At 42.4% G+C, this 27,337-nt stretch overlaps 1 protein-coding gene across 1 annotated transcript in view; it reads left to right on the top strand.

Moving 5' to 3' along the window:
- LOC134910239 (alcohol dehydrogenase 1) overlaps positions 1–27,337 on the top strand; it is a 110,480-nt gene that overhangs the window by 16,059 nt on the left and 67,084 nt on the right. The window contains exon 2 of the mRNA XM_063918057.1: positions 26,159–26,260. Within this exon, the coding sequence (XP_063774127.1) occupies positions 26,159–26,260 (102 nt within the window). The remainder of the gene's footprint in view (positions 1–26,158; positions 26,261–27,337) is intronic.

Below are 27,337 nucleotides of genomic sequence, written 5' to 3'. Positions count from 1 at the left end.
TACTATATATAATAGCAGTACGGAAGGCCACTGCTGTACCTACCTCTGTGTCGTCATTAAGTATACTATCCATCTACATTCTATACCTGTGGTGCATTTTAGTTTTGCAGTTTGCGGACACAGTGACCACCAGTATACTATATATAATAGCAGTACGGAAGGCCACTGCTGTACCTACCTCTGTGTCGTCATTAAGTATACTATCCATCTACATTCTATACCTGTGGTGCATTTTAGTTTTGCAGTTAGCTGACACAGTGACCACCAGTATACTATATATAGCAGTACGGAAGGCCACTGCTGTACCTACCTCTGTGTCGTCATTAAGTATACTATCCATCTACAGTCTATACCTGTGGTGCATTTTAGTTTTGCAGTTTGCTGACACAGTGACCACCAGTATACTATATATAGCAGTACGGAAGGCCACTGCTGTACCTACCTCTGTGTCATCATTAAGTATACTATCCATCTACATTCTATACCTGTGGTGCATTTTAGTTTTGCAGTTTGCTGACACAGTGACCACCAGTATACTATATATAGCAGTATGGAAGGCCACTGCTGTACCTACCTCTGTGTCGTCATTAAGTATACTATCCATCTACATTCTATACCTGTGGTGCATTTTAGTTTTGCAGTTTGCTGACACAGTGACCACCAGTATACTATATATAATAGCAGTACGGAAGGCCACTGCTGTACCTACCTCTGTGTCGTCATTAAGTATACTATCCATCTACATTCTATACCTGTGGTGCATTTTAGTTTTGCAGTTTGCTGACACAGTGACCACCAGTATATATAGCAGTACGGTACGGAAGGCCACTGCTCTACCTACCTCTGTGTCGTCAAGTATACTATCCATCCATACCTGTGGTGCATTTAAGTTGTGCGCAGTATATATAGTAGTAGGCCATTACTATTGATACTGGCATATAATTCCACACATTAAAAAATGGAGAACAAAAATGTGGAGGTTAAAATAGGGAAAGATCAAGATCCACTTCCACCTCGTGCTGAAGCTGCTGCCACTAGTCATGGCCGAGACGATGAAATGTCATCAACGTCGTCTGCCAAGGCCGATGCCCAATGTCATAGTAGAGAGCATGTAAAATCCAAAAAACAAAAGTTCAGTAAAATGACCCAAAAATCAAAATTAAAAGCGTCTGAGGAGAAGCGTAAACTTGCCAATATGCCATTTACGACACGGAGTGGCAAGGAACGGCTGAGGCCCTGGCCTATGTTCATGGCTAGTGGTTCAGATTCACATGAGGATGGAAGCACTCATCCTCTCGCTAGAAAAATGAAAAGACTTAAGCTGGCAAAAGCACAGCAAAGAACTTTGCGTTCTTCTAAATCACAAATACCCAAGGAGAGTCCAATTGTGTCGGTTGCGATGTCTGACCTTCCCAACACTGGACGGGAAGAGCTTGCGCCTTCCACCATTTGCACGCCCCCTGCAAGTGCTGGAAGGAGCACCTGCAGTCCAGTTCCTGATAGTCAAATTGAAGATGTCACTGTTGAAGTACACCAGGATGAGGATATGGGTGTTGCTGGCGCTGGGGAGGAAATTGACAAGGAGGATTCTGATGGTGAGGTGGTTTGTTTAAGTCAGGCACCCGGGGAGACACCTGTTGTCCGTGGGACGGATATGGCCATTGACATGCCTGGTCAAAATACAAAAAAAAATCAGCTCTTCGGTGTGGAATTATTTCAACACAAATGCGGACAATAATAAGTTGGGGTAAGGACGTTAACCACCTCGTAACATCCTCCCTTATACGTCACCTGCAGCGCATTCATCATAAGTCAGTGACAAGTTCAAAAACTTTGGGTGACAGCGGAAGCAGTCCACTGACCACTAAATCCCTTCCTCTTGTAACCAAGCTCCTGCAAACCACACCACCAACTCCCTCAGTGTCAATTTCCTCCTTACCCAGGAAAGCCAATAGTCCTGCAGGCCATGTCACTGGCAAGTCTGACGAGTCCTCTCCTGCCTGGGATTCCTCCGATACATCCTTGAGTGTAACGCCTACTGCTGCTGGCGCTGCTGTTGTAGCTGCTGGGAGTCGATCATCATCCCAGAGGGGAAGTCGGAAGACCACTTGTACTACTTCCAGTAAGCAATTGACTGTCCAACAGTCCTTTGCGAGGAAGATGAAATATCACAGCAGTCATCCTGCTGCAAAGCAGATAACTCAGGCCTTGGCAGCCTGGGAGGTGAGAAACGTGCTTCCGGTATCCACCGTTAATTCAGAGCCAACTAGAGACTTGATTGAGGTACTGTGTCCCCGGTACCAAATACCATCTAGGTTCCATTTCTCTAGGCAGGCGATACCGAAAATGTACACAGACCTCAGAAAAAGACTCACCAGTGTCCTAAAAAATGCAGTTGTACCCAATGTCCACTTAACCATGGACATGTGGACAAGTGGAGCAGGGCAGACTCAGGACTATATGACTGTGACAGCCCACTGGGTAGATGTATTGCCTCCCGCAGCAAGAACAGTAGCAGCATCTCGCAAACGCCAACTCGTTCCTAGGCAGGCTACGCTTTGTATCACCGCTTTCCAGAAGAGGCACACAGCTGACAACCTCTTAAGGGAACTGAGGAAGATCATCGCAGAATGGCTTACCCCAATTGGACTCTCCTGGGGATTTGTGACATCGGACAACGCCAGCAATATTGTGCGTGCATTACATCTGGGCAAATTCCAGCACGTCCCATGTTTTGCACATACATTGAATTTGGTGGTGCAGAATTATTTAAAAAACGACAGGGGCGTGCAAGAGATGCTGTCGGTGGCCCGAAGAATTGCGGGCCACTTTCGGCATTCAGCCACCGCGTACAGAAGACTGGAGCACCACCAAACATTCCTGTACCTGCCCTGCCATCATCTGAAGCAAGAGGTGGCAACGAGGTGGAATTCAACCCTCTAAATGCTTCAGAGGATGGAGGAGCAGCAAAAGGCCATTCAAGCCTATACATCTGCCCACGATATAGGCAAAGGAGGGGGAATGCACCTGACTCAAGCGCAGTGGAGAATGATTTCAATGTTGTGCAAGGTTCTCCAACCCTTTGAACTTGCCACACGTGAAGTCAGTTCAGACACTGCCAGCCTGAGTCAGGTCATTTCCCTCATCAGGCTTTTGCAGAAGAAGCTGGAGACATTGAAGGAGGAGCTAAAACAGAGTGATTCCGCTAGGCATGTGGGACTTGTGGATGGAGCCCTTAATTCGCTTAACCAGGATTCACGGGTGGTCAATCTGTTGAAATCAGAGCACTACATTTTGGCCACCGTGCTCGATCCTAGATTTAAAACCTACGTTGTATCTCTCTTTCTGGCAGACACAAGTCTGCAGAGGTTCAAAGCCCTGCTGGTGAGAAAATTGTCAAGTCAAGCGGAACGTGACCCGTCAACATCTCCTCCTTCACATTCTCCCGCAACTGGGGGTGCGAGGAAAAGGCTAAGAATTCCTAGCCCACCCGCTGGCGGTGATGCAGGGCAGTCTGGAGCGAGTGCTGACATCTGGTCCGGACTGAAGGACCTGCCAACGATTACTGACATGTTGTCTACTGTCACTGCATATGATTCTCTCACCATTGAAAGAATGGTGGAGGATTATATTAGTGACCGCATCCAAGTAGGCACGTCAGACAGTCCGTACGTATACTGGCAGGAAAAAGAGTAAATTTGGAGTCCCTTGCACAAACTGGCTTTATTCTACCTAAGTTGCCCTCCCTCCAGTGTATACTCCGAAAGAGTGTTTAGTGCAGCCGCTCACCTTGTCAGCAATCGGCGTACGAGGTTACTTCCAGAAAATGTGGAGAAGATGATGTTCATCAAAATGAATTATAATCAATTCCTCCGTGGAGACATTCACCAGCAGCAATTGCCTCCACAAAGTACACAGGGACCTGAGATGGTGGATTCCAGTGGGGACGAATTAATAATCTGTGAGGAGGGGGATGTACACAGTGAAAGGGGTGAGGAGGATGATGATGAGGTGGACATCTTGCCTCTGTAGAGCCAGTTTGTGCAAGGAGAGATTCATTGCTTCTTTTTTTGGTGGGGGCCCAAACCAACCAGTCATATCAGTCACAGTCGTGTGGCAGACCCTGTCGCTGAAATGATGGGTTCGTTAAAGTGTGCATGTTCTGTTTATACAACATAAGGGTGGGTGGGAGAGCCCAAGGACAATTCCATCTTGCACCTCTTTTTTCTTTAATTTTTCTTTGCATCATGTGCTGTTTGGGGACAATTTTTCTGAAGTGCCATCCTGCCTGACACTGCAGTGCCACTCCTAGATGGGCCAGGTGTTTGTGTCGGCCACTTGTCTCGCTTAGCTTAGTCACACAGCGACCTTGGTGCGCCTCTTTTTTTCTTTGCATCATGTGCTGTTTGGGGACAATTTTTCTGAAGTGCCATCCTGCCTGACACTGCAGTGCCACTCCTAGATGGGCCAGGTGTTTGTGTCGGCCACTTGTGTCGCTTAGCTTAGTCACACAGCTACCTTGGTGCGCCTCTTTTTTTCTTTGCATCATGTGCTGTTTGGGGACAATTTTTTTGAAGTGCCATCCTGCCTTACACTGCAGTGCCACTCCTAGATGGGCCAGGTGTTTGTGTCGGCCACTTGTGTCGCTTAGCTTAGTCACACAGCTACCTTGGTGCGCCTCTTTTTTTCTTTGCATCATGTGCTGTTTGGGGACAATTTTTTTAAAGTGCCATCCTGCCTGACACTGCAGTGCCACTCCTAGATGGGCCAGGTGTTTGTGTCGGCCACTTGTGTCGCTTAGCTTAGTCACACAGCGACCTTGGTGCGCCTCTTTTTTTCTTTGCATCATGTGCTGTTTGGGGACAATTTTTTTGAAGTGCCATCCTGCCTGACACTGCAGTGCCACTCCTAGATGGGCCAGGTGTTTGTGTCGGCCACTTTTGTCGCTTAGCTTAGTCACACAGCGACCTTGGTGCGCCTCTTTTTTTCTTTGCATCATGTGCTGTTTGGGGACAATTTTTTTGAAGTGCCGTCCTGCCTGACACTGCAGTGCCACTCCTAGATGGGCCAGGTGTTTGTGTCGGCCACTTGTGTCGCTTAGCTTAGTCACACAGCGACCTTGGTGCGCCTCTTTTTTTCTTTGCATCATGTGCTGTTTAAGGGACAATTTTTTTGAAGTGCCATCCTGCCTGACACTGCAGTGCCACTCCTAGATGGGCCAGGTGTTTGTGTCGGCCACTTGTGTCGCTTAGCTTAGTCACACAGCGACCTTGGTGCGCCTCTTTTTTTTTTTGCATCATGTGCTGTTTGGGGACTATTTTTTTGAAGTTCCATCCTGCCTGACACTGCAGTGCCACTCCTAGATGGGCCAGGTGTTTGTGTCGGCCACTTGTGCCGCTTAGCTTAGCCATCCAGCGACCTCGGTGCAAATTTTAGGACTAAAAATAATATTGTGAGGTGTTCAGAATAGACTGGAAATGAGTGGAAATTATGGTTATTGAGGTTAATAAAACTATGGGATCAAAATGACCCCCAAATTCTATGATTTAAGCTGTTTTTTAGTTTTTTTTTTTTAAAAACACCAGAATCCAAAACACACCCGAATCCGACAAAAAATTTTCGATGAGGTTTTGCCAAAACGCGTCCGAATCCAAAACACGGCCGCGGAACCGAATCCAAAACCAAAACACAAAACCCGAAAAATGTCCGGTGCACATCACTAGTTAGATCCATGTTAATTTTTGTCAGTTTTACGGCATTTAGGCGCAAATGGCCAACTGTCATTTGCGCTCATCCATTACCAGGTTTTTCACTCTCCACCTCTCTACAGAACTTCAAACAGGCTCTCAAGACTCACTTCTGTACCAAACCCAGCCAAATCTAATCTTAACCCTCTGTCCCACGCTCGGTCTACCCCATCTGTGTCACCCCTGTCTCTTTGCCCCTCCCCTTTAGAATGTAAGCTCTCACGAGTAGGGCCCACTTCTCTCATGTGATTATCCTTTTCTTACATTAATGATCCTCAACTGCCCAAATCCTGCAGTACTCGGCCACCTTGATACTTATCTCAGTGTCGTCTACTGCAAGGCCGTCTTAACAGCAGTGTGGGCCCCTGGGCACAGCAGTGCACTGGGGTACCTACCTATCCTCCAGGGGGGGGTGCTATCAGTGGCAGCTTTGATGTCCTGCAGGCGGTAGGGGGTGTACTATCTTCTGCTCAGCATATAGGACCTGGAGCAGTAATTTCTGCTAATTACTCCTTTACTGCACAGATGGGAGGGAGAACACAAAATTGTAGAAGGGGACATTGGGCTGAATGAAGGGGCCCCCGGTACATGACTTCCAGGGTGGCATGGGGTGTTTAATATGTAAGGGAGGGGTCGATAGTGGAGTGGGCTTAATATTCATCATTTTCTGGTGAGAGAGCAGCTTGCATGACTGCAGATATCTCAAGTTCCTGGAAAAAGATTTCTTAGCTTTGAATGGGATAAAAAATTAGAGTGTCTCACCTGTCAGGAGGTTCTGGGGACTTGGGGATCAGAGTTCAGGAGCCAGAGCAATCCACCAACGAACATATAAAACTGCATATTAGGCATGTGGAGCTTGAGCAGGGACCAGCTGCTTGAAGGCTGATATCCTTGGTTTGAGCATAGTAGAGACAAGCTGCCAGTTTCCACCGAAAGTGGAGAGTCCCAGCTTTTCTCAGAAAAACTCTAAGTCATACAGAGCCCGAGATATCTGGCTGGCAAGAGCAATTAACAGGCTTGGATGGGGACCACTGCTTTGAAGTCAGATATCTCTGGTTCCCTATGGCCGATTTTTAAAAATCTGGTACCTCTGGAAAGAGGGGACCCTCAGCTATCAGCCTAGGGCCCTTATACTCCTGGGGCCCTTGGGCAAGAGCCCATTGAGCCCATATGAAAAGACGGCCCTGGTCTACTGATGTATTTATGCTTAGTTACCCTGTACTTGTCCGATATTGTCTTCAACTGTGAGTCACTGTTTTCCTGTGTTGATTATGTACATATGTACTCTGTAATTGGGCGCTGTGGAACCCTTGTGGCACCATATAAATTAAGGATAATAATAATAATAATAATAATAATAATTATATATATATATATATATAAATATATATATATATATATATATATATACATATAGGGGGTCATTCCGAGTTGATCACTCGCTACGGATTTTCACAGTGCAGCGAGTATGTCAGAACAGGGCAAATCTGCGCATGCGTATGCACCGCAATGCACAGGCGCGTCGTACAAGTACAAAGAGCTTTGTGGTTTTGCACAGGTTCCAGCGACGCTTCCAGTCGCACTGGCAGACGCAAGGAGATTGACAGGAAGTGGGAGATTCTGGGTGTCAACTGACCGTTTTCTGGGAGTATTTGAAAAATGCAGTCGTGGCCGGGCGTTTGCTGGGCAGGTATCTGACGTTAAAACCGGGACCTTTGTCTCAGCAATCATCGCACAGAATAAGTAACTACAGGGCTGGTCTTGTTCTGCACAAAATGTGTTTGCTGCCGCTCGGCTGCACAGGCGTTCGCACTCTTGCAAAGCGAAAATACACGCCCTCATGGGCGGCGACTATGCTGCTAAAAGTAATTTTCCAATTGATGGTATAAGTACCTGTTAGTAGATATACCAATATACCAATTCGTAGATTTTAAAAAATTGTTTTTGAGTTGGTACAGTATATCCAAGGTTTGTATATAAGCCCCCAATTTTTTTTATAAAATCTCACTACTTCAAGATCTAAACTGTGTTGTCTTCCGAAATTTTTATCTATAAGATTGTCAACATGCTCAATAAGAAGAGGGCTATGTTCAATCCATTAAGTTAAAATAACTTTCTTAGCTATTGTGACTATAACAGTCAGCACAGGTACACGTTATATATGAGTTGTCTCTAATCCACATGATTTCAAATTTGCACATAACAATGCTATGAGATCTAACTTCAAATATATCTCAAAAATTATATCCAAGAAAACTATAAGCTTATTCCAAAACCGTTGGATTTTTGGACAATACAAAAATTTATGATAAAATTATGCATTTAAATTTTGACTTTTAGGACAGTTCCCTATTTCCTCTGATGTCATATATTTATGTTGTTCCTGTGCATTATAAACTCTATGTATAGTTTGTATATGGACATTTCATAGTTTTGATGACTGTCAATATTGTAATGTTTTGTCCATATTACCATTAAGATCTAATATTTATTGTTGCATTAAAAATTTTTCCCTATTAGGGTTTACTCATTTCCAATACAGATATCTTGTTTTATATGGCACAGATTGTACTGTCTCCAACAATGTTATCACTGGATTGGAATCTTTCGTCAAATCCTGTTGTGTTATGAATGAATAAATACAATGTAATTGTAAATACATATATTGCACAGTTTTTGGATTTTTACCATACTTATAAGTAATCTTTGGGAAAGTTAGTAGTCTTTCTCCTGGAACAAAAACTTCTTTTATTTTAGTAATTTCCTTTAACTTTTATTGTTGCTATACCCTGTTATCCAATGCTGGGTAAAACCAAGGATTTCCACAAATCTCATTATAGTTGGAGAATTCTGGATTCCTCTGTACAGATTTATTAATAGCTGTCTCGAGACTGAGTTTTTATGTTCCCGGGGGTTCTTCAGATGAAGAGATGGAACTGGAGTGTTGGATTAGGATACTTATCTGAAGTCTGAGGCGACTGACATTTAGGATGAAACTGAATAATAGAACACACTCCTCGAGGTAGACTTGACTAGTACTGTATCATCTGGTACTGGAAAAGACAGCATTGGTATAAAGGAACTGAAAACTGGACTAATGTGCTAACAGGCCTGGAACCAGGATGATGTCACTTATTGCGTAGACTGAACTGAGCTGAAGTAGAACTAGACTGGAACCACACTGGAGTGCTGACTGGGCTGGAACTGGAATGATGACACTTCTTTGTGAACTGGTACTGAACTAGAGTAGAATTGGACTGGAGAGCTGATCGGGTTGGAACTGCAATGATGACACTTCTGGAACAAGAACCGAACTGGGGTGCTAACCTGGCTGGAACTGGACTTGACTGCAGTGGAACCGGTCTTGGAACTGGACTGGAAAGGAAGGAGCCAGGCTTGGAACCGAACTGGAATGCAATGGAGCCAAACTTGGAATAATGATGAACTGGCTGGTACTGGGTGGGCCACCTAGCATCGGTGGGCCACCTAGCATCGGGAGTATCACTGGACTGGTTGGAAGCAAGAGTATTGCTGGACCAGCTGGCACTGGAGAATTGCTGGACTGGTTGGCACTGGAGTATCACTGGACTAGCTGGGACTGGAGTATTGCTGGAGTGACTGGCACTGAAAAATATTGCTGGACTGGCTAGCACCGGAAAATTGCTGGACCAGCTAGCACCGGGAGGTTGAAACGGTGGGAACGGGAGACTTGACTGGCTGCTACCAGGAGACTGGACTGGCTAGAACTGGTTAACTGGACCGGCTGGGGACTGGGAATAAAGTTAACAGCACGACTTGAAAGTGGTTGATCTGGAGCAGCTAACAATGCAGAACCGAAACCTGGAAGCGTAGCAGGAAGCAACATTGTTCAGTCCCCTTGCTATTCAGTGATAGGACAGTAAAATCAACTGACTGGACTGAGGCCTGCAGATGGTGAGATACATACTGGAGATCATAGGATGCAGCAATGACATAGAATATCACAGTGCACACAGGAGCTTACATAAACCTCACGCACACAAATAGTTACCAGCTGGTCTGAGATTACTGCTGCAATCTGGAGTCTGCACAGGTGCAAAATTAGGCTGGGGAAAGTACTACAGTAATAACACACAGGAGCAGTAGCAGCTTGAAAACTAGAATGCTCAGCAGATACTGGAGCGAATGAAGGAAACAAAAAGTCAAAAAGGAACTCTTAAACAAGTCTGAGTAAATGCTGGGATACTGCAGGAAATCCTGGCACGTAGGACAGGAGGATGAGGTAAGACACAGGGCTGGTTTAAGTCAGGTTCATGACTGTAGCCAACCACGATAGTTAGGCAGGGTTGGACTGGCCCACAGGGTACAGGGGAAACCCCCAGTGGGCCCAATTGCTCCTCCTCCTCCGCCTTTAGGTATAAGTTTCCATATTCTATCCTAGTGCACTTTAATTAAACATTAAACATACATTACATTGTACTGCACAGGACTAATGGTGTATTTTCTACAGTGCATTGCTGTTATTAATCTGGTACATTTTCAAGCATGCACTAGCAGTGTTTAATATACAGTATATATATATATATATATATGTACACATCACTCCGGCACTCTTGGCCTCCCAGATGGGTGTAACTTGCTCCGGTGCCCTCCTCAGGGTGAAACCCTTGTATAGACATAAATGGAAAATAAGAGGCGGCACTCAGCAGACTTGTGAAAAACTTCAATGCAGTGTAATCAGTATATGCATATGTTTGTTTTTGTTGTTGTAACCAGGGTCACCATGGTAACGTGGCCTGGCCGGGCGCCGTGACTTCACTTCCGCATCATGTGGTTCGCATCATGTGATGCGCTGTGGCCGCCGGGCTGAGAGCGCGGGAGACGCGGCCGTGAATGACGCTGGCGGGGAAACTGGTCAGGGGGGGTAAGTTTATTGTTATAAATTTGTTTGTTTGACACTGTACACTTGTCCTGAAGACGGGGAGGTGGTTCCCGAAACGTTGGCCGTACTGATTATACTGCATTGAAGTTTTTCACAAGTCTGCTGAGTGCCGCCTCTTATTTTCCATTTGTGTGTATATATATATATATATATAAACAGTTTTTTCTGACACTCCAGTCATGCAATTACCGGCTCCGGTGCCCTCCCTGGGGTGCAATCCCCAGTAATATAGGTATTCAAAACGGCAGGTGGCACTCAGACACTTGTACTTGGCTGTAAGTATGCATAAATACCCCGTAGGGTGTGCTTTATTGTGACATTTCGGGGACTTCTCCCCATCTTCAGACAAAGCAATGTGACAAACAGTGACCTTAAATAGGCAATACAACAATAAACTTACCCCCTCCTCATTTGTGTCAGCGCATTCCTGGTCCCTCCGGCCGCCTTCCTGCAGCAGACACTTCCGGCTGCAGCTGCCCTCGTCGCACCGGAAGTGACATAACCTGTCCGGCTCCGGGGACCATGGCAACCAGCTGAAAACAAAAGAGGATTACATTAACCCCTCACAGTGCATAAAAACATGTTTTAAGAGCATTGGTTGCATCTCTAAAGACACAACACCTGCATGGGGTCAGATGACACCCTGTAATTGGTGAAAAATATGCATAAAAACGAAGTATAGTGCAATAGCATTATTCATACAAGCATAGTGTACTAGTCCTTCAAACAAAGAAAATAAGAAATTTATTTTAAAATTGATAAAAAAGTTAAAAAATATTCTTAGACATAACACTTGTGCAAACAAACGTTTATAAAAACTTTTCCAGTTACAGTGTATTTTAAACTAAATGCATCAATGTATACTGCTGCCATCTTGTGGCCAAATTTACTAACATACTTTATATCTTACTAAAAAGGGAATATGCATTCTAAAGCTGATACATCGAACTACCACATCTATGGTGTATTGTGTAAACCAGCTTGTAAGAGATGACAGGTCTTTATATATCTTGTTACTGAACCAAGTTAATCTATAAAAAGTGACTCGTTCAATACTTTGGGGGCTAGACAATCCAGATGGAAAATCCATCTGGATTCCATTGTAGTAACAATTTCCCCCTATCACCTCCCCGCCGGGGTGCTGGGGCATGATCTATGGCCTTATATCTCAAACTAGCGAGGTTATGTTTATGTGTTGCAAAGTGGCGTGCCACTAGTTGTTCACTGTCACTTTAGTTGGCATTCTGTCTTCCCAATGTAGTACAGCCCACATGGGCAAATAATAACATATATAACATATTTGCTTGTATATGTTAATGGCCACCTGATGTTATACCTTTTACCAGTGTGTGGATGTGGTATAGAGTCCTCTACTACCAAAAAGGAGCAGGTAGTACAACCTAGGCATCTAAAGCAGCCATTTTTTCAGCTGAGAAAGTACTTAGGTGTCTGACTGTCCAAGAAGCCAGTAACATAAGTTTTTACTAGTAGATCTTTCAGGTTCTTGCCCCGAGCATAGCTGGACATTAACCGACTTTATGGAAACAGCCCAGATCGGGGTCTGTGTTGACTATTTGCCATAACTCCATAGCCTTTTTGAGGGTATGTTGGCTCTGAGTGTTATACTCATTGACCCATGTCATGGTACTGCACTTCTTGGGAACCTTAGGACTATTACTTAATTGGTAATTTGCTAATGCTCGCTTTCGTGTTTTAAGGAGTTCTAGAGCGGAATAACCTCGTTCCTGAAATTTTTCTGCCATTGTATCTAGTTGACTTTCCCTGATGGCGGGGTCATTTTTGTTTCTACACACCCTCAATAGCTGTGAATAGGGGAGTCCCCGGATGGTAGTTTTGGGGTGAAAGCTATCAGCGTGCAACATTGTGTTACGGTCGGTAGGTTTAGTATATAACGACATCTGAATCTATCCCTCTTTAATCTCTATGAGAATATCCAAGAAACAAATTTTGTTCGTGTCTTTCGTGATGGTAAATTTGATGTGGCTGTCAAATGCATTCTGCATGTCAGTAATCTCTTCTAACCTACCCACGTCTTGTTTCCAAAAAATTAGTAAATCATCTATTTATCTATAATAGAGACATAGTAAATTGGAAATTGACACCTCTTCAAAAAACAACTTTCTCTCTACCTCCCACATATAACTGTTAGCAAACGAGGGTGCGACCAAAGAACCCATCGCACACCCCATGAGCTGTTTGAAATAAACACCATTAAACATGAAGAAATTGTGTTCTAAAGTAAATGCCAATAGAGTGAGAAAAGATTAATGTCAGGACCTTGGTACAGACTATTACCAGTGATCAGTCTTCTGATTGCTTCCAGGCCCTCTTTGTGTGGAATGGATGTATACAAACTGGTTACGTCTAAGGTAACCAACGTATATTTTTCAGACCATGCACTTTCTAATGGTTAGCCAAACCTCTGTTGTGGCTGGCCACACCCCCAATTGAGCTTGGCCACACCCTTAAGCATCGACCCCTACCACTGCATTCCCACCATTGGCCCTTCATTTCCCAATCTGTCCGACAGCATAGATAGGTATCCAGTGAATATGGAGGAACACGTCTTTTTACAGTATGAATTAAAGCTAACATACCACTTCAAAATTTGTATACAGTAAGTTGATTTATCCAGTAACCAGTTTACTATATATCTAAAGTAAACAGAGGGCCTTGTTCATGTTTGTTGGCAAACCAAAAAAGTTAGCAATTGGGCAAAACCATGTTGTGCTGCAGGGGGGGCAGATGTAACATGTGCAGAGCGTGTTAGATTTGGGTGGTGTGTGTTCAAACTGAAATCTAAATTGCAGTGGAGAAATTAAGCAGCCAGTATTTACCCTGCACAGAAACAATATAACATAGAACATACCCAAATCTAAATCTCTCTGTACATGTTACATCTGCCCCACCTGCAGTGCAACATGGTTTTACCCAATGGTTAACTTTTTTGGTTTGCCAACAAACCTGAATAACCCCATGAATGAGATAAGCCTAGTTATCAAGTATCACAAGCAATTCCTGCTGCTTCAACTTCAGTTTAGCATAGATACTGTATACAATGCCTTTTACCTGTCTATAAAAATGTAAAAAAAAATTGTAAATAAAGCAATATCCATTTTTCATATTATAACAGGAAGCATTTAAATGATAAAGGACACTTTAGGAAATATTACACTCTTTATAACTGTTTCATGTGATAATAATGATAATGGTTAAGATTCCCAATTTTCCAACTGAGCTTCAATCTTTCAATCTAATTGCTGGTATATAGTTAGCTATATGTCCTTTAATGGATATGTCACATACATTCCTAAATATTTTATATGAAACTATTTTAAAAAGCTATAATGCTTTAAGGGCCTTATTCAGCTTCAGTTGCAGTTTTGCTAAAATAGCAAAACTGCAACTGCTATCACTCACATGCTGGGGGCCACCCAGCATGTTAATGGCGGTCAGCGATGCGATTGCAATACAATTGCGATCGCATCGCTGATTTAGGGTAGCTCACTACCTGCGCAGTCTGGGTGCGAATGCAGTCGGGCCACTGCCATTTTATCTGTCGCATCAGCTGTATGTGACATCACGTGGCCGCCCCGTAATTAGCCTGGGCTCACCCCCATTTTCAACCCCACACCCATGCAACGCCGTGTCACCACCCCATAAAATCTTCTGCCTATCAATCAGGCAGCGGCATTTGCATCAATGCACTGCGATCGTATTGTCCGGCCCATGCACGCACAGAATGGAACCTGCGAGTGTGCATTGGCCTATGGGACAGGAGAATGCAGTCCTTTAAAGCCCTAAGCACCTCAGATTTAAAAGAGGTCAAGTTCAGTGGGAGGAGTTCAGATTTCAACGTACTGTATTAATTCTAAATCCTGTAAAAAGACATAGAGGGGAGATGTACTAAGCAGTGATAAAAGTGGAGAAGTGAGCCAGTGGAGAAACAATCAGCATTGACGGAACATTTATAGTTTGCATACTATGAATGTATTCTGATCAGCTGATTGGTTGCCATGGGAAACTTCTCCACTGGCTCACTTCTCCACTTTTTTTCCCCACTGCTTAGTACATTTACCCCCTCAATCTATTATCTGACCCTAATAACATCTTTAGACGCCCGCCAAAAGGTTAAAGGATTTTCAGTCATAAAGTAAGACTAATTAATCTTAAACTCCTCCTAAAAGTCCAGAATATTTCTCTTTAAAAGTATTGATGATGTAAGAAGTGTAGAGAACCTCCATTGCTTAAATGCTCCCTTATCCATCATGGTGGTTAAGATCCAGATTAAAGAATGTTTAGAGAAACACACATCACTGGGCTAAATGTAATAGTCTATGAGTTGCCGGAAGTGCTGGACTTTGAGGGAGTCTGAGTTTTTTTTTTTTTTAAAAAGCAATCATTTAAAAGCCTCCCCACACTGCTGCAATAATTAGAGGAAAATACATTTTTAGAAATAATTGCGTAAGTATTGACTGAACAAAGCTTTTCCATCCCAGATATTATTCCCAAAGATTGGGATACACCAAATCCAAAACACTAAAATCAAACAAAATTTAGACATATACTGTATAAACTTCACAAGACCTAACCTTCTTGAGGCCTAAGGTATATCTAATACTGATGAAAGACTTCCTATTTATATTAAAACTCTTTTTATTGGGATACAGTCATTCTTAACCAGGCTCAATCAATTCATCAACCTCCTTAAATATCATCTATTCATAATTTTGCATATCCAATTTAGAAGGATTAATCATTCCAATCCCCCCTCGTCGTATTCCTTTTTCATCTTCTTTTATTTAAAGTGGGGTTTTTTTCTACAATTTCGTCTTATACTATCAAATGCACTAACTACTCATTTTGTAGGATAAACTATTTGTGTATCCTTTAATTAACTAATTATATTACATACACACAACATACAAACTCCAACAGAGAGGTCTCTGTTTGTGCGCATACACGCAGCGTGCACAGGATATACGGTAGCATACACATTCGCACAGAGAAGCCACAAAGATATGTTCAGCACATATTACATACAACACATAAATTACACATAGACAAAACATGACAAGCACCAGACATTATAATATATTTATATAATAGAGTGTAACATCAGATATATATGTATTATTGGAATGGAACAAGTTAATTATATCATGCTTAGTGTCAAAATGATCAGGAGAATGTGTGGATTAATTTGATAGCTATGGGTAAATTGTAGCTCTGCAACAATTAGTTATGAATAAATGTATGAAATCTAAAGTCACTCTTATGGGAACAAAGCACTTCCTGAAGAAAGCATGTGTGCAGGAAACCAGTGGCTAACCCCTATAACTGTATCTTCAAACTGGACATTGCTTGCATATGAACTGACCAATAACACACAAGGAATGAGAGACCTCCCTCTCCTGGGCCAATGGAAGGAGACCGAAACCAACAACCTGTTAACTCTAACTTTTTGATGTAGGCAGTTTTGTAAGGCATAGTTGTTGCTGTTGCTTTCTGAGAAGGGATGGAGGAAAGTTCTATGTGACAGGGTGACGTATGTTGGCTGTAAATGCTTCTTGTGTAATTGTAACTCTGTAACCATATATATACATGTTATACCTCATGATATACTGTACATATGTTATTTTGTATGCATAACCTTTAATATCAAATAAATATATATATATATATATCTATCTGAGCATTGAACCTCGGCATACAATGTGTGCGACTGCTTGCTTTCTCTTAAGGGATCTAGTGCTGCAACGTTCAGCGCACTTTTATCGTATTTGGTAATAAGATGCGCCTTGCGTCCAAAGTATATATTAATGCTGGCATTGAAATGGTTTTTTTTTAAGAATTGGAAATTCACACTATTGATATGTTATATACATATTATAGTGTTTCCTACACTACTCTTGTGTGTCCAAAACTTTCCCATTTAACCATAACCTTGTAAATTCACTTAATCTTATTAGTGTTTCAACTTCAAATAATCCTTTCACAACCAAAATTCTTTTATACTATACATCTTGTATATCTATTTGCTAATTAGTTCATATTACTCAATTCCAATTAATAAACTTTCTAAATCACCTCTCCAAATACCTCTTAATTTATCCATGTCAAATCTTATTCTTTAATAAATTTGTATTATACCCGCATATTGGGGGTCATTCCGAGTTGATCGCTAGCTGCCATTGTTCGCAGCGCAGTGATCAGGCTAAAAATCAGCATTTTTGCGCATGCATATGCACCGCAATGCACACGCGCGACCTACAGGTACAATGTCCTTTGTGGTTTTGCACAGGTTCTAGCTAAGCTTTCAGTGGCAATGCCAAACGCAGGAAGTCTGACATGAAGTGGGCGTTTCTGAGTGTCAACCGACCATTTTCAGAGAATGGTTAGAAAAACGCAGGCGTGTCGGGGAAAACGCAGGCATGGCTGGGTGAACGCTGGGCGGGTGTGTGACGTCAAAAGCCGGTCCTCCGTCGTTAGAATCAATGCACATGAAGAGTAACTACAGGGCTGGTCTTGTTTTGCACAAAATGATTTTGCAGGCGCTCTGCTGCACAGGTGTTCACACTTCTGCAAACGAAAATACACTCCCCGGTGGGTGGCGGCAATGCGTTTGCACGGCTGCTAAAAGTAGCTAGCGAGTGCTCAACTCGGAATGACCTCCATAATGTGCAGGTATAACACTTCTTGCTTTGCAAATCTCGCCCATTAATACATCTATTCCATATCACTTAATTCACTTCAATAAAATAGAAGAGATATATAAACCACTTTCTTAACTTGCTAAGATTAATCAGCCAGTTTCTGCCGTTTAGTGTAGTTTATCTACAATATATATGCTTTGGCTTCCGAGACTATAAGAAAATATTTAAATCAGTCGCTTTCAAATATTCAAAGGCAAATTCAAGGCAACTTTTTACCCCAATTTGAGCAATCATGAGCGTAAAAGGGAAACTGCTTTCCTTGGTCTTCCAAGTTCTGATGAATAATCCTGAAATATAATTAACTTGACATTGTTCCAATTAATATTTAGATTTTTCCTTGAAGTAGTCCTGTTAGCCGCTGCAGCTGGGACGGGACGCACCGGCTTCCGGTTTTTACTGGGCGACGGGCCTGGCGTGTCACTTCCGCCGCAGGGCTTCCTGTTCTGTCCGGTTGTCTGGCGACCAGAGATGCCAGGTGACCACTCTCTGATGCAGTGCCGGCTATTGCTAAGCAGCCGGGACGCCGTGCTTAGCGCGCCAAGTGACAGCTGGGTTAATTAGTGTCCGGGGGTCTGGGCTGGCTGGTTCTCCCATTATTGGTCGGCAGGGCCTTTTTATAAGGTTCAGGACAGTGCAGACCCACCAGTGATAGCTTCCTGTGAGTCAGTGTGTGCCTCCGGTCAGTCTCCAGTCCCAGCTTGTTACTCCTGATGTTCCTGTGGTCTGCATTCCAGTCAGAGGGATCGAGTTCGGATTGGCTCCTGGTCGGCTTTCATGCCCTAATAAGCAGGGAAATGCACAGGTCAAGTGAATTTTCAGTGTTTTCACTTAGGCCTTCAGCTAGTTTACTCACATGACTCTCTGTTAGTTTCTGCTAGGACATTCTTTGAGGGTCGGGACTCTTCTGTTTCTGCATTTGTTGACAGTGGAGCTGCTAGGAATTTTTCAGATGTCACTTGGGCCCGGGCACTTGGAATTCTGCAGCTCCAGCTTAGTAGACCCATTACTATGTGGGGTCTGGATGGTAGCCCCCTTTCCAACGGGGTGATTACTCATCAGACCCCACCTTTGCAGTTGACGGTGGGTGCGCTGCACTCTTTGAAAATTGAGCTTGTTCTCACACACTTTCCGGCTGTGCCGTTAGTCTTGGGTCACCCCTGGCTCACTAACCATAATCTGGCCATCGATTGGTGCTCAGGGGTGATTTTACGTTGTCGTTCTGATTGCTTGATAAGATGTATCCCTCGCCCTGTGAGAGTCACTGTATATATACACACACTTTGTGTGTGCCAGGTTCAAATGTATAGATAGATAGTGTGTAGACAGACAGTCAATAGGTTGACAGCATTTGTTCAACATGCATTAGGGTGTTCTTACTTTTTTTTTTAACTTAGACTTGATTTACCATCCACGTGGACTATGATTGGGAATATATACCACAAACAGAAAAGAGTCACTCGCGCCCCTGCTGCAGCTCAGTACCGACCCCCAAGAGCACAACTCCTTGGAACAATTTATACAACAAATATGTGGGGTGGTCCACAAGCGCTGCAGATAATTAATAAGTGGTTCTCAGTTTATCAGAACCATATTCAACTTCATGGAACACATGGATTCTTCCAATGTGTACCACTCCGCAACTTCTCAAAGGTTCACAATGATCACAATTAAGGGATGGGTTTGTGGAATCATTGTGATCCTGGAGAAATAAATATGTATAAGAAGATTGTCTAAAGAAACCTTTTGACGTACATATCCTGTGTTGAGGAGGTTAGTCGAAAGGTGCGAACCTTTGAGAAGTTGCGGAGTGGTACAAATTGGAAGAATCCATGTGTTCCATGAAGTTGAATATGGTTCTGATAAACTGAGAACCACTTATTAATTATCTGCAGCGCTTGTGGACCACCCCACATATTTGTTGTATATATGATTGGGAATAGTAATCTGTAGTGAGTGCAGCGGTAGAATAGTGAACCACCTTCCCTGAAGTGTGGCGAGTGAAGTGAGCTCTTGAGGGTACATGTTTACACTGATTGTGGTGGTCTCAGATGATGAAACATACAAAATGACACCCAAAAACTACTGTCCACCATTTTTTGTGTTTACCCTATTGACCTTTTCTATGGTGGCCTTTTGACCCACACATTGGAGCTACAGCTAGGCACAAATACGACTCGAAATATATTTAAATTACACATTGCTTGAGATATTAAATCTATATCAATTGTATCTTTTATTGTGTCTTAGCTCTTAAGGGGGACATTTACTAAGCAGCTTTCCTAATATGTCATTGAGATTTCTGAAATTTTGGGATTACTCCTGGATTCATGGGTAGATAAACCTCGATGCCTTGAGGAAGATACAGGAAGTATCGAAACGCGTTGGCGGAGGGAGAAAGCAGTGACCTTGACTTGAGCCCGGTGTGTTTTGGAGCCTGCAGGGACGCCTGGATTTTCCATCTTTATGCTCATTTGTCTGCCCTGATTGGAGTAGACCACTCACCGGGTGAGAGGCTAGCATCACCGTTACTTGTCTTACATTGTGTATCATATTTTATTAAAACAGTATTATACTATTTTTGGAAATATCTCTTCTCTTGGAGGATGAATATATGCAGTATCCGGTGTGGGTTGTACCACTAGAAATACTACACGCGGTTTCTGTCTACTTATAACGTAGACCACCCCAAGGGGTAGGAGTCCTCACTTACCATCATTGTACTAATACAGAAGAATTGGATATATTGCCCTATGAGGTTTCATTATGTGTTTTAAGGTTCCGAGTGCATGATTCATATCAACCTTGAGTCAGAGTACCTTTGGACTATTATCCTGAGCGCCAAGGGAATCGAGGCTGATGATCTTTGTGGTGTTGTATTGTGTCATTGGAGTGTAGGTGACGCTCCACATCAGCTGATTCACAAAGGCAGCTAATTGCGCACTGGTCAGGTTTTCCATTTTTTTTCTTGCATTGGGTAGATAAACCTCTGTCCAGCAGACAGTAAGAGGTGTACTACAAGAAAATGGCCACTATCCAGCAAACAGTGTGATTTCCCAGACCCTAAGTGTGCCTACCCATGCCATGTTCTTCATGAGGTATATATATTAATGTATAGCTACGCATTCATTTATGTGTATGTATATGTATATATATATATATATGTGTGTGTGTGTGTGTGTGTGTGTATATATATAGATATATATATATATATATAGTGTTCATATTCATATTATTGTTGTTTAATTAATGTGTTAAGACTCCAGACCCCACAATGGTAACTCAGAGCCAACTAGGGGAAGAGAGGAGGAGTGAGTGATGGAGTTGTGAGTCAGCAGCAGGTGACATGACTTAGAAGCTGCTGGTATTTTCCCATTGCTTGAGACAGACCCATTCCAAGCCTCTAGACAGATATCTGTGTGTCTGTTCTGCATCCTGTTAGCATGGCCAGATTAACAATGGCACAGAAGTAGCTGCATCTTCAGGCACCCAATTGAAAATAAGCACATCGTATCCCCTGCCAGTGTTGACATGAAAAAAATCCTGTTACCACCAACAGCTCACTCACCACCCCACTCCAAACCGGCTGGCTGAAGTCCCGACCACCCCAAGCCCTTTCTGAAACTCTGCCAAGAGATGATGCCCCCAGATCAACATGAAGCCACACCCCTGACCCATCCAAAGCTCCTCCCCATTTCACCTGAAGCTTTACCCCCTTCACATCCAAAGTTATTGATTACCATTCCCATCACCTCCCACGACAATCAGATGTTGGCTCAAAGAGGGAAAGTGCCTGGGGGAGGAGTCAGTAGGTGTCTGCATCAGTAAGTGGTATCTGTGTCAGTAAATCTGTTTGTGTCAGTAAGTGGAATCTGCTTTGGTGTGTTGGTGTGTCTGTGTCAGTAAGAGGTGTCCTGTGTGTTGTAAATGTGTTTGTGTCAGTAAGCGATGTCTGTGTCAGCAAGGAGTGTCTGTGTATGTAAATGTGTCTGTCAGTAAGCAATGTCTGTAAGTTAGTGGTATCTGTATCAGTAAGGGTAGCTGTGTCAGTAAGAGGTATCTGTGTCCATAAGGGTGTCTATCAGTAAGTGTGTCTGTGTAGGTAAATGGTTTCTGTGTAAGTGGTATCTGTCTGCAAGTGTGTTTGTGTCAGTAAATTGTATCTGTGTTAGTAAGAAGTGTCTGTGTAGGTGAGTTATGTCTGCGTCAGTGGAATGTGAGTCAGTCAGTGTTTGTGTCAATAAAATGTATCAGTGTATCTGTGTATTTGTGTTAGTAAGTGGAATCTGTGTCAGTAAGGGGTGTCTGTGTTAGTAAGAGGTGTCTGTGTCAGTAAGTGTGTCCCGGGAGCCCTCAGTTCCCTGTCTGCTCTGTTTTGCCCCCATCTCTTCTCCCCTTTTCCGTCTGCTCTGTTATGCCTCCGAATCTGCTCTCTGTTACGGTACCTGTCTGCTGTGTTTTGCCCCATCTCTGCTACCCTTTCCCAATCTGCTCTGTATTGCACCCTGCTGCAGCTCTGTATGTGAACAGTATTCTCAGTATACTTTGTTATTTATATGTCTTAAACTGAACCCATACTGTATGTTATGTAGTATTATTCTTTGTTTCATGTTGTCTGCCATTTCACGCTGTCTTCTTGTTCTTTATTTGTTTCTGCCTTGCTTCACATTCTCCCTATTACAGTATTTTATCATCTTCCCCTTTCTTGTGTGTGTGTGTGTGTGTGTGTGTGTGTGTCTGTGTGTGTGTGTGTGTGTGTGTGTGTGTACTTATATTCTATCTTTTTGTCACATTGCCATTTATATCTGTTCTGGTGCTCTAATTGCCTTGTAAATCAGCTTTGTGCTTTAGATGTGCCTTTATGACTCTTATAAAAGTGTATCTCTTCAGTTGTACAGAATTATTCATAAACAAGCTCATGAACACCTAAACCCCTTTTTACAGCATATGTTTTCATTACCTTGATGTGGTATCATGAAAATAAAATTCTACAGTGTCTGGAAATAGTAGTGCCATGCATATATAATAAAAGAAAATAACAGATTGTTGATTATGATTCCAGAGGTAACAAGGTGGAATCACATCATCAAGGTAGTATGCTTAAAGATACACCCCAACAGCAGATGCCTCACTATAACTGGGATGTAGTTAATATCTTGGCAGTCAGGATCTTGATGGTAAGTATTGGTGTTAGGTTATAATTCACTGTTAGGCACTAGGGGATGGGTTAGGGTTAGGATGCAGGAGGGGATGGTTAGAGCTAGGCTGCGGGATGGGTGGGTTATGCTGCGAGAGGGGTTAAGTTTAGGATTAAGGCTAGGGTAAAATACTCAACAGGATCCTTCAGGAGTTTGAACATCAGAATGCCACTATTGGTATTCTGACCATCAGGATACAGACCTCTGGGATTTCAATAACAACCATACTGTAATACCCTCTTTTTTATACTATTACCCCTTTCAGACAGAAAATGAAATTAGCGGGTGAAGCAGTTCCACCCGGTAATTTCATGAAACACATGGGTCATTTTTCTGTGTGAAAGGGTCGACCCGGCTTGTAATTCCCGGGACTTCGACCCTGGAATCTACCAGGGTTGGAGATACAGGAATTATGACATGGGTTGACCCTTTCACACAGACAAAATACCGAATTACCGGGTCGAAATTCTCAACCCGGTAATTTGCATGTCTGTGTGAAAGAGGGGTCAGGCAGGTCCCAGCAAAATGACCCGGCATTGAAATGCCGGGTAATTGCTAGGACTTTCAGACTTTTCTGTCTGAAAGTGGTATAAGTAACTAACAGATGTACTCTTATCCATCTTTCACTGTCTTTTGGCAAATGCTGGCCAACAGATACTTACTGGTCTTGATAGGCACTATTAGCTTCTAATTTCATCTTTAGAAATTGTTCTAAAATGTCTATGAATCACTCATCCTCTTTTATTTAAAATGTTGGGAGACCATACTTCAAACGTAAACTCCATCTTTTAGAAATGCCAAATTTATGACTGTAGAAGGTTTTTTTCTGGAACCATGTTTGTATCATAATTATTAATTTACTTTTTTTTTTTTTATTAATACTCTTAATTTATGCACTAGGAATTTTCCTATGTAGAAACAAGTCCCTTTTTACCTCACTTTGTTACTAACATATTTTTGTACAATCCATACCAGGGTCCCATTATACCAGAGGTTTATTAGGAGAGGAGAAGAGGGGGCCCATGTGCAGACTCTGGACCCCTGCTCTCTCTCTCTTGTAGTTTCTGTGTCACTGTGAATCGATGACGCCGCTTGCAGACTCTAGTGCTGTGCTAGAGTTTACTATACATACGCAGCAGATGGATTCGCCAGGAAAATGTCTTTCTCGCCATTTTCAGACAAAATTCTGTCAAAATGGTTGTCGCATTATTTTCCCGGTGCTTTTAGATGGCTGCCACAGCAGACTTCTGACCCTGGAGAGGTGAGTACTGAAAAAATGGGTGCAGCGTGTTCGGTGTGGGCCCCCTCTACCCAAAGAGCCTGTGTGCACTGCACACACTGCACCCATTAGAGATACGCCAGTGCATGACACCCTCTTGTAGTGTCTGCTGATATTTATCATACTGTATAGTACTATACAGCAAAAGCTGTTTTCAGTTTACAATAAATCTGATAATAATCCAAGTTCTCCATATCTTTTTCCTTTAACTACTTTGACTGTAGAATTAATCAGGAGCACCACTTCCATTCTATAAATAGGTACAAAACTACTACAGCTGTTGATCAGAATCAATATTTACAGATAACATTTAGGGCAGGATGTTCCAACCCCAAAAATGTGGTTGAACTTCTGACAACTGCCGTTCCCTTGGGTTTGTCGCATTCTCTATGTGCACTAAAGTGATCCTCAGTGGATATCGGAGATATCTGCTGGGGTCCGCTGGCACTGCAGTACTCATAGATCTAAAATATATATATTCTGACCTCACAAATGCCCAGACCAACAGACGCGTATACACAGTAGGACTCCTGGGCCATAAACCTGGAAGTCCTCAGAACACAAAGGACAGCTTTTATAGGAGAGTACATGTACAGTGTATGGCACTAATAAACACTACTATGCATACGGTAAAGGTGTGTACACACGGTGAGATTTCATCTATGCCCGATTCTCACTGTGCGGTATGGACCGCGGTCAGTATCGTAAGCCTAGATGACTGTGCTTGCGATACTGGCTATGTGCGATTTTTTGGCTAAGTGTCAGTTTTGACTATACTTTTATACTAGATAGTCAAAACTGACTTGCCTGCACAGTCTATCCAGGCTTGCAATACCAACCTCGCGGGACCGCGCATCGGTATCGCATCAGGATCGCAAGGTGACTTTCACCTTGCGATCTGCACTAACTTTCTACACCGTGTGTACACACCTTAAGTGGTGGGATAATCAGTTTGATGGTGAGTAGATCAGAGCACACAGGATCAATTTGCTGGACATGCTGAAACTTTTTCATGCCCAACAGCAGTGACGTGAGGTGAGGTGAGGCAGAGCGTTTCCTGTCATACTAACGTATTCACCAGAGTTTTGACTGTTCAAACTATATGAAAGATGCAAAGAATATATTATTAATATCTTCTTCGTATTATTCAATTAATTTTTATAGTCAAATCTCAGGAGTAAAAAAGTCTATGACAGGTGAGGAAGTCCCCCCCCCCCCCCCACACACACACACACACACACCCCGCCTACCTTTTTCGAACATCTCTGAACAAAACTCACAGAATTTCCAGCAGTATATACTGCTGCACCTGTGTATAATGCCCACACCCTTGGGCTCATATATTGTGTGTAAATCTGGCTCTGGTACTAGCCAGTGCCTCTTGAGCCATTTACCTCCCTGCACATCCCTGCCCGATAGACCGATTATATTGGTGCTCAGTTACTGCCATACACTACTATGCACTAATTAGCACTATCAGCCGGTAATTGCACAGTATACAGCCACCATAACAAACTACGTGGTTCCATTTTTGTTCCAAAAGAGATACAAACTGTACGTTTTGTCAATGTTGATGCTGTCAGTAATCAATATGTCATTAACATTACATTGATGGGAGATTGCAGAGAGTGTTGTAATGTTATTTAAATCATTGTTATTGTGTTGGCATTATAACTTACAATGTTTAAAGCTATAATGTCGACACTGTTACAATATTACAATAGTGTTGGTAATCTCCTATCGACATATTCATTGCCAGCAGCATCCACATCGACTAGCTACTGTACTGTACTTCCAGATCCAAAATGTTGGGAGCCCTAGCAGGGGTAGAAAGCATAACATTTCCATAGATTGTAAGCTTGTAAGCTTGTGAGCAGGGCCCTCCTACCTCTATGACTGTTTGTTATTACCCAGATTTATCTCATCATTGTGTTCAGTTGTTAAGCGCAAAGGAATTTGCTGCGCTGTATAAGAAACTGTTAATTAATAAATAATAAATAACATTAGTGAGAGCAATGGATGCCTGAATTTCCCTATTAGCAGAATAACCTGCAGTTTAACCGTGAAACATCAATTACATCAAATGACAACTTGTTCATTACTAAAGCAATTGGTAAAATCCACAGGAATTACAAATAAATGGAATTTGTTTTCTCTTAATTTTAAGTAAGGAAGTTCACTGTTATTATTCATTTTATTATTAATTATTTATTAGTGTCATTCTAATAGTAATAATTATTGTTACTATTAATATAATTAATCACATGTTTTCCATTTAGACAATCAAATGTAAGGCTGCAGTATGCTGGGGACCTAAACAGCCGCTCAGCATTGAAGAGATTGAGGTTGCTCCACCGAAGCATCATGAAGTTCGCATTAAGGTGATGTTTATTTGATTATTTAAATAATATTTAAATTCTTTATTTTCTCATGAAATAAGTTAACAATTGTTTATAAACAATGTGAGCGATACAAAATGTATCATCTAATAGATATTACAGATTGCAAACTTAAGATGTTGGTTAGTTTAATTACATGTAAAGAAATATATAATATCTATACTCTTCTGAAAGCTATAAATTGTGTTCATATAACCATACTATAGTTTCCAAATGTTACTGAGTTATATTTTGATGGTTTCCAGACTCAGGAGAAAGTTCCCTTAGTGAGGTAATATTTATTTGCATGCAGTATGAAGAAATCTTTGTTTTGTATTACTATATGTTGTAGTGTAGTATAATTATCTACACCAAGTGTTCAGGATAAAGGGATTGATGCTGAGTTGAACTCAAGTTGGTTTCAATTACCCCAGAATTGAGTATATATAACTAAATGTAATATTCACGTTTTTACACATGTTTGAGACAACACAGCTGGTCCCATACAGTTGGTATACCTGCCATAATAAGTGCATATGCCCACCTGTCCTATCCTTGGTACAAAAGATACATTTGAAAAAAAGATCTCTGTGCATGGCTCAGCTCTAAAGTGCCCACATTTTGTCTACAGTATACGCACTTACCCTTACAATTCACCCTCTATGCCAAAGGTGGAGATGTGACTGAGTTTTGTATGGACTGTAGCGGGGTACGCTTGTTGACTCCAGTCTTCAGACCATGCATTGTGCGAGAAAATGCAAGAGACTCAGCAAAATGGACTTGTGTGCAATTTTACATGAGTCCCCAAATATTTTGAGTTATTGTAAGTTGTTTACATCAATGCTGAAGTTGTTAGAAATTGTTTAGTTGTAAAGGCCCATATAGACTATGCAATATTGTTCACAATCTGAACGATATTGTTCAGTCCTAAATGATATTGCATAATGTGTATGCATGATCTGACATACGATGCACGCTCTCCCGGGTCGCATGCGACGTCGGACTACATGCAGTCTTGATGAGGTGATATTGTGTGGTTTTGAACTCCGTGATTACTTTGTTTGTAGACATCGTTTGACA

The sequence above is a fragment of the Pseudophryne corroboree genome, chromosome 1, assembly GCF_028390025.1.
Source record: "Pseudophryne corroboree isolate aPseCor3 chromosome 1, aPseCor3.hap2, whole genome shotgun sequence".
Taxonomy (NCBI): Eukaryota; Metazoa; Chordata; class Amphibia; order Anura; family Myobatrachidae; genus Pseudophryne; species Pseudophryne corroboree.
Note: the sequence above shows the minus strand (reverse complement) of the source record. Positions and strands in the feature narration are given on the sequence as shown.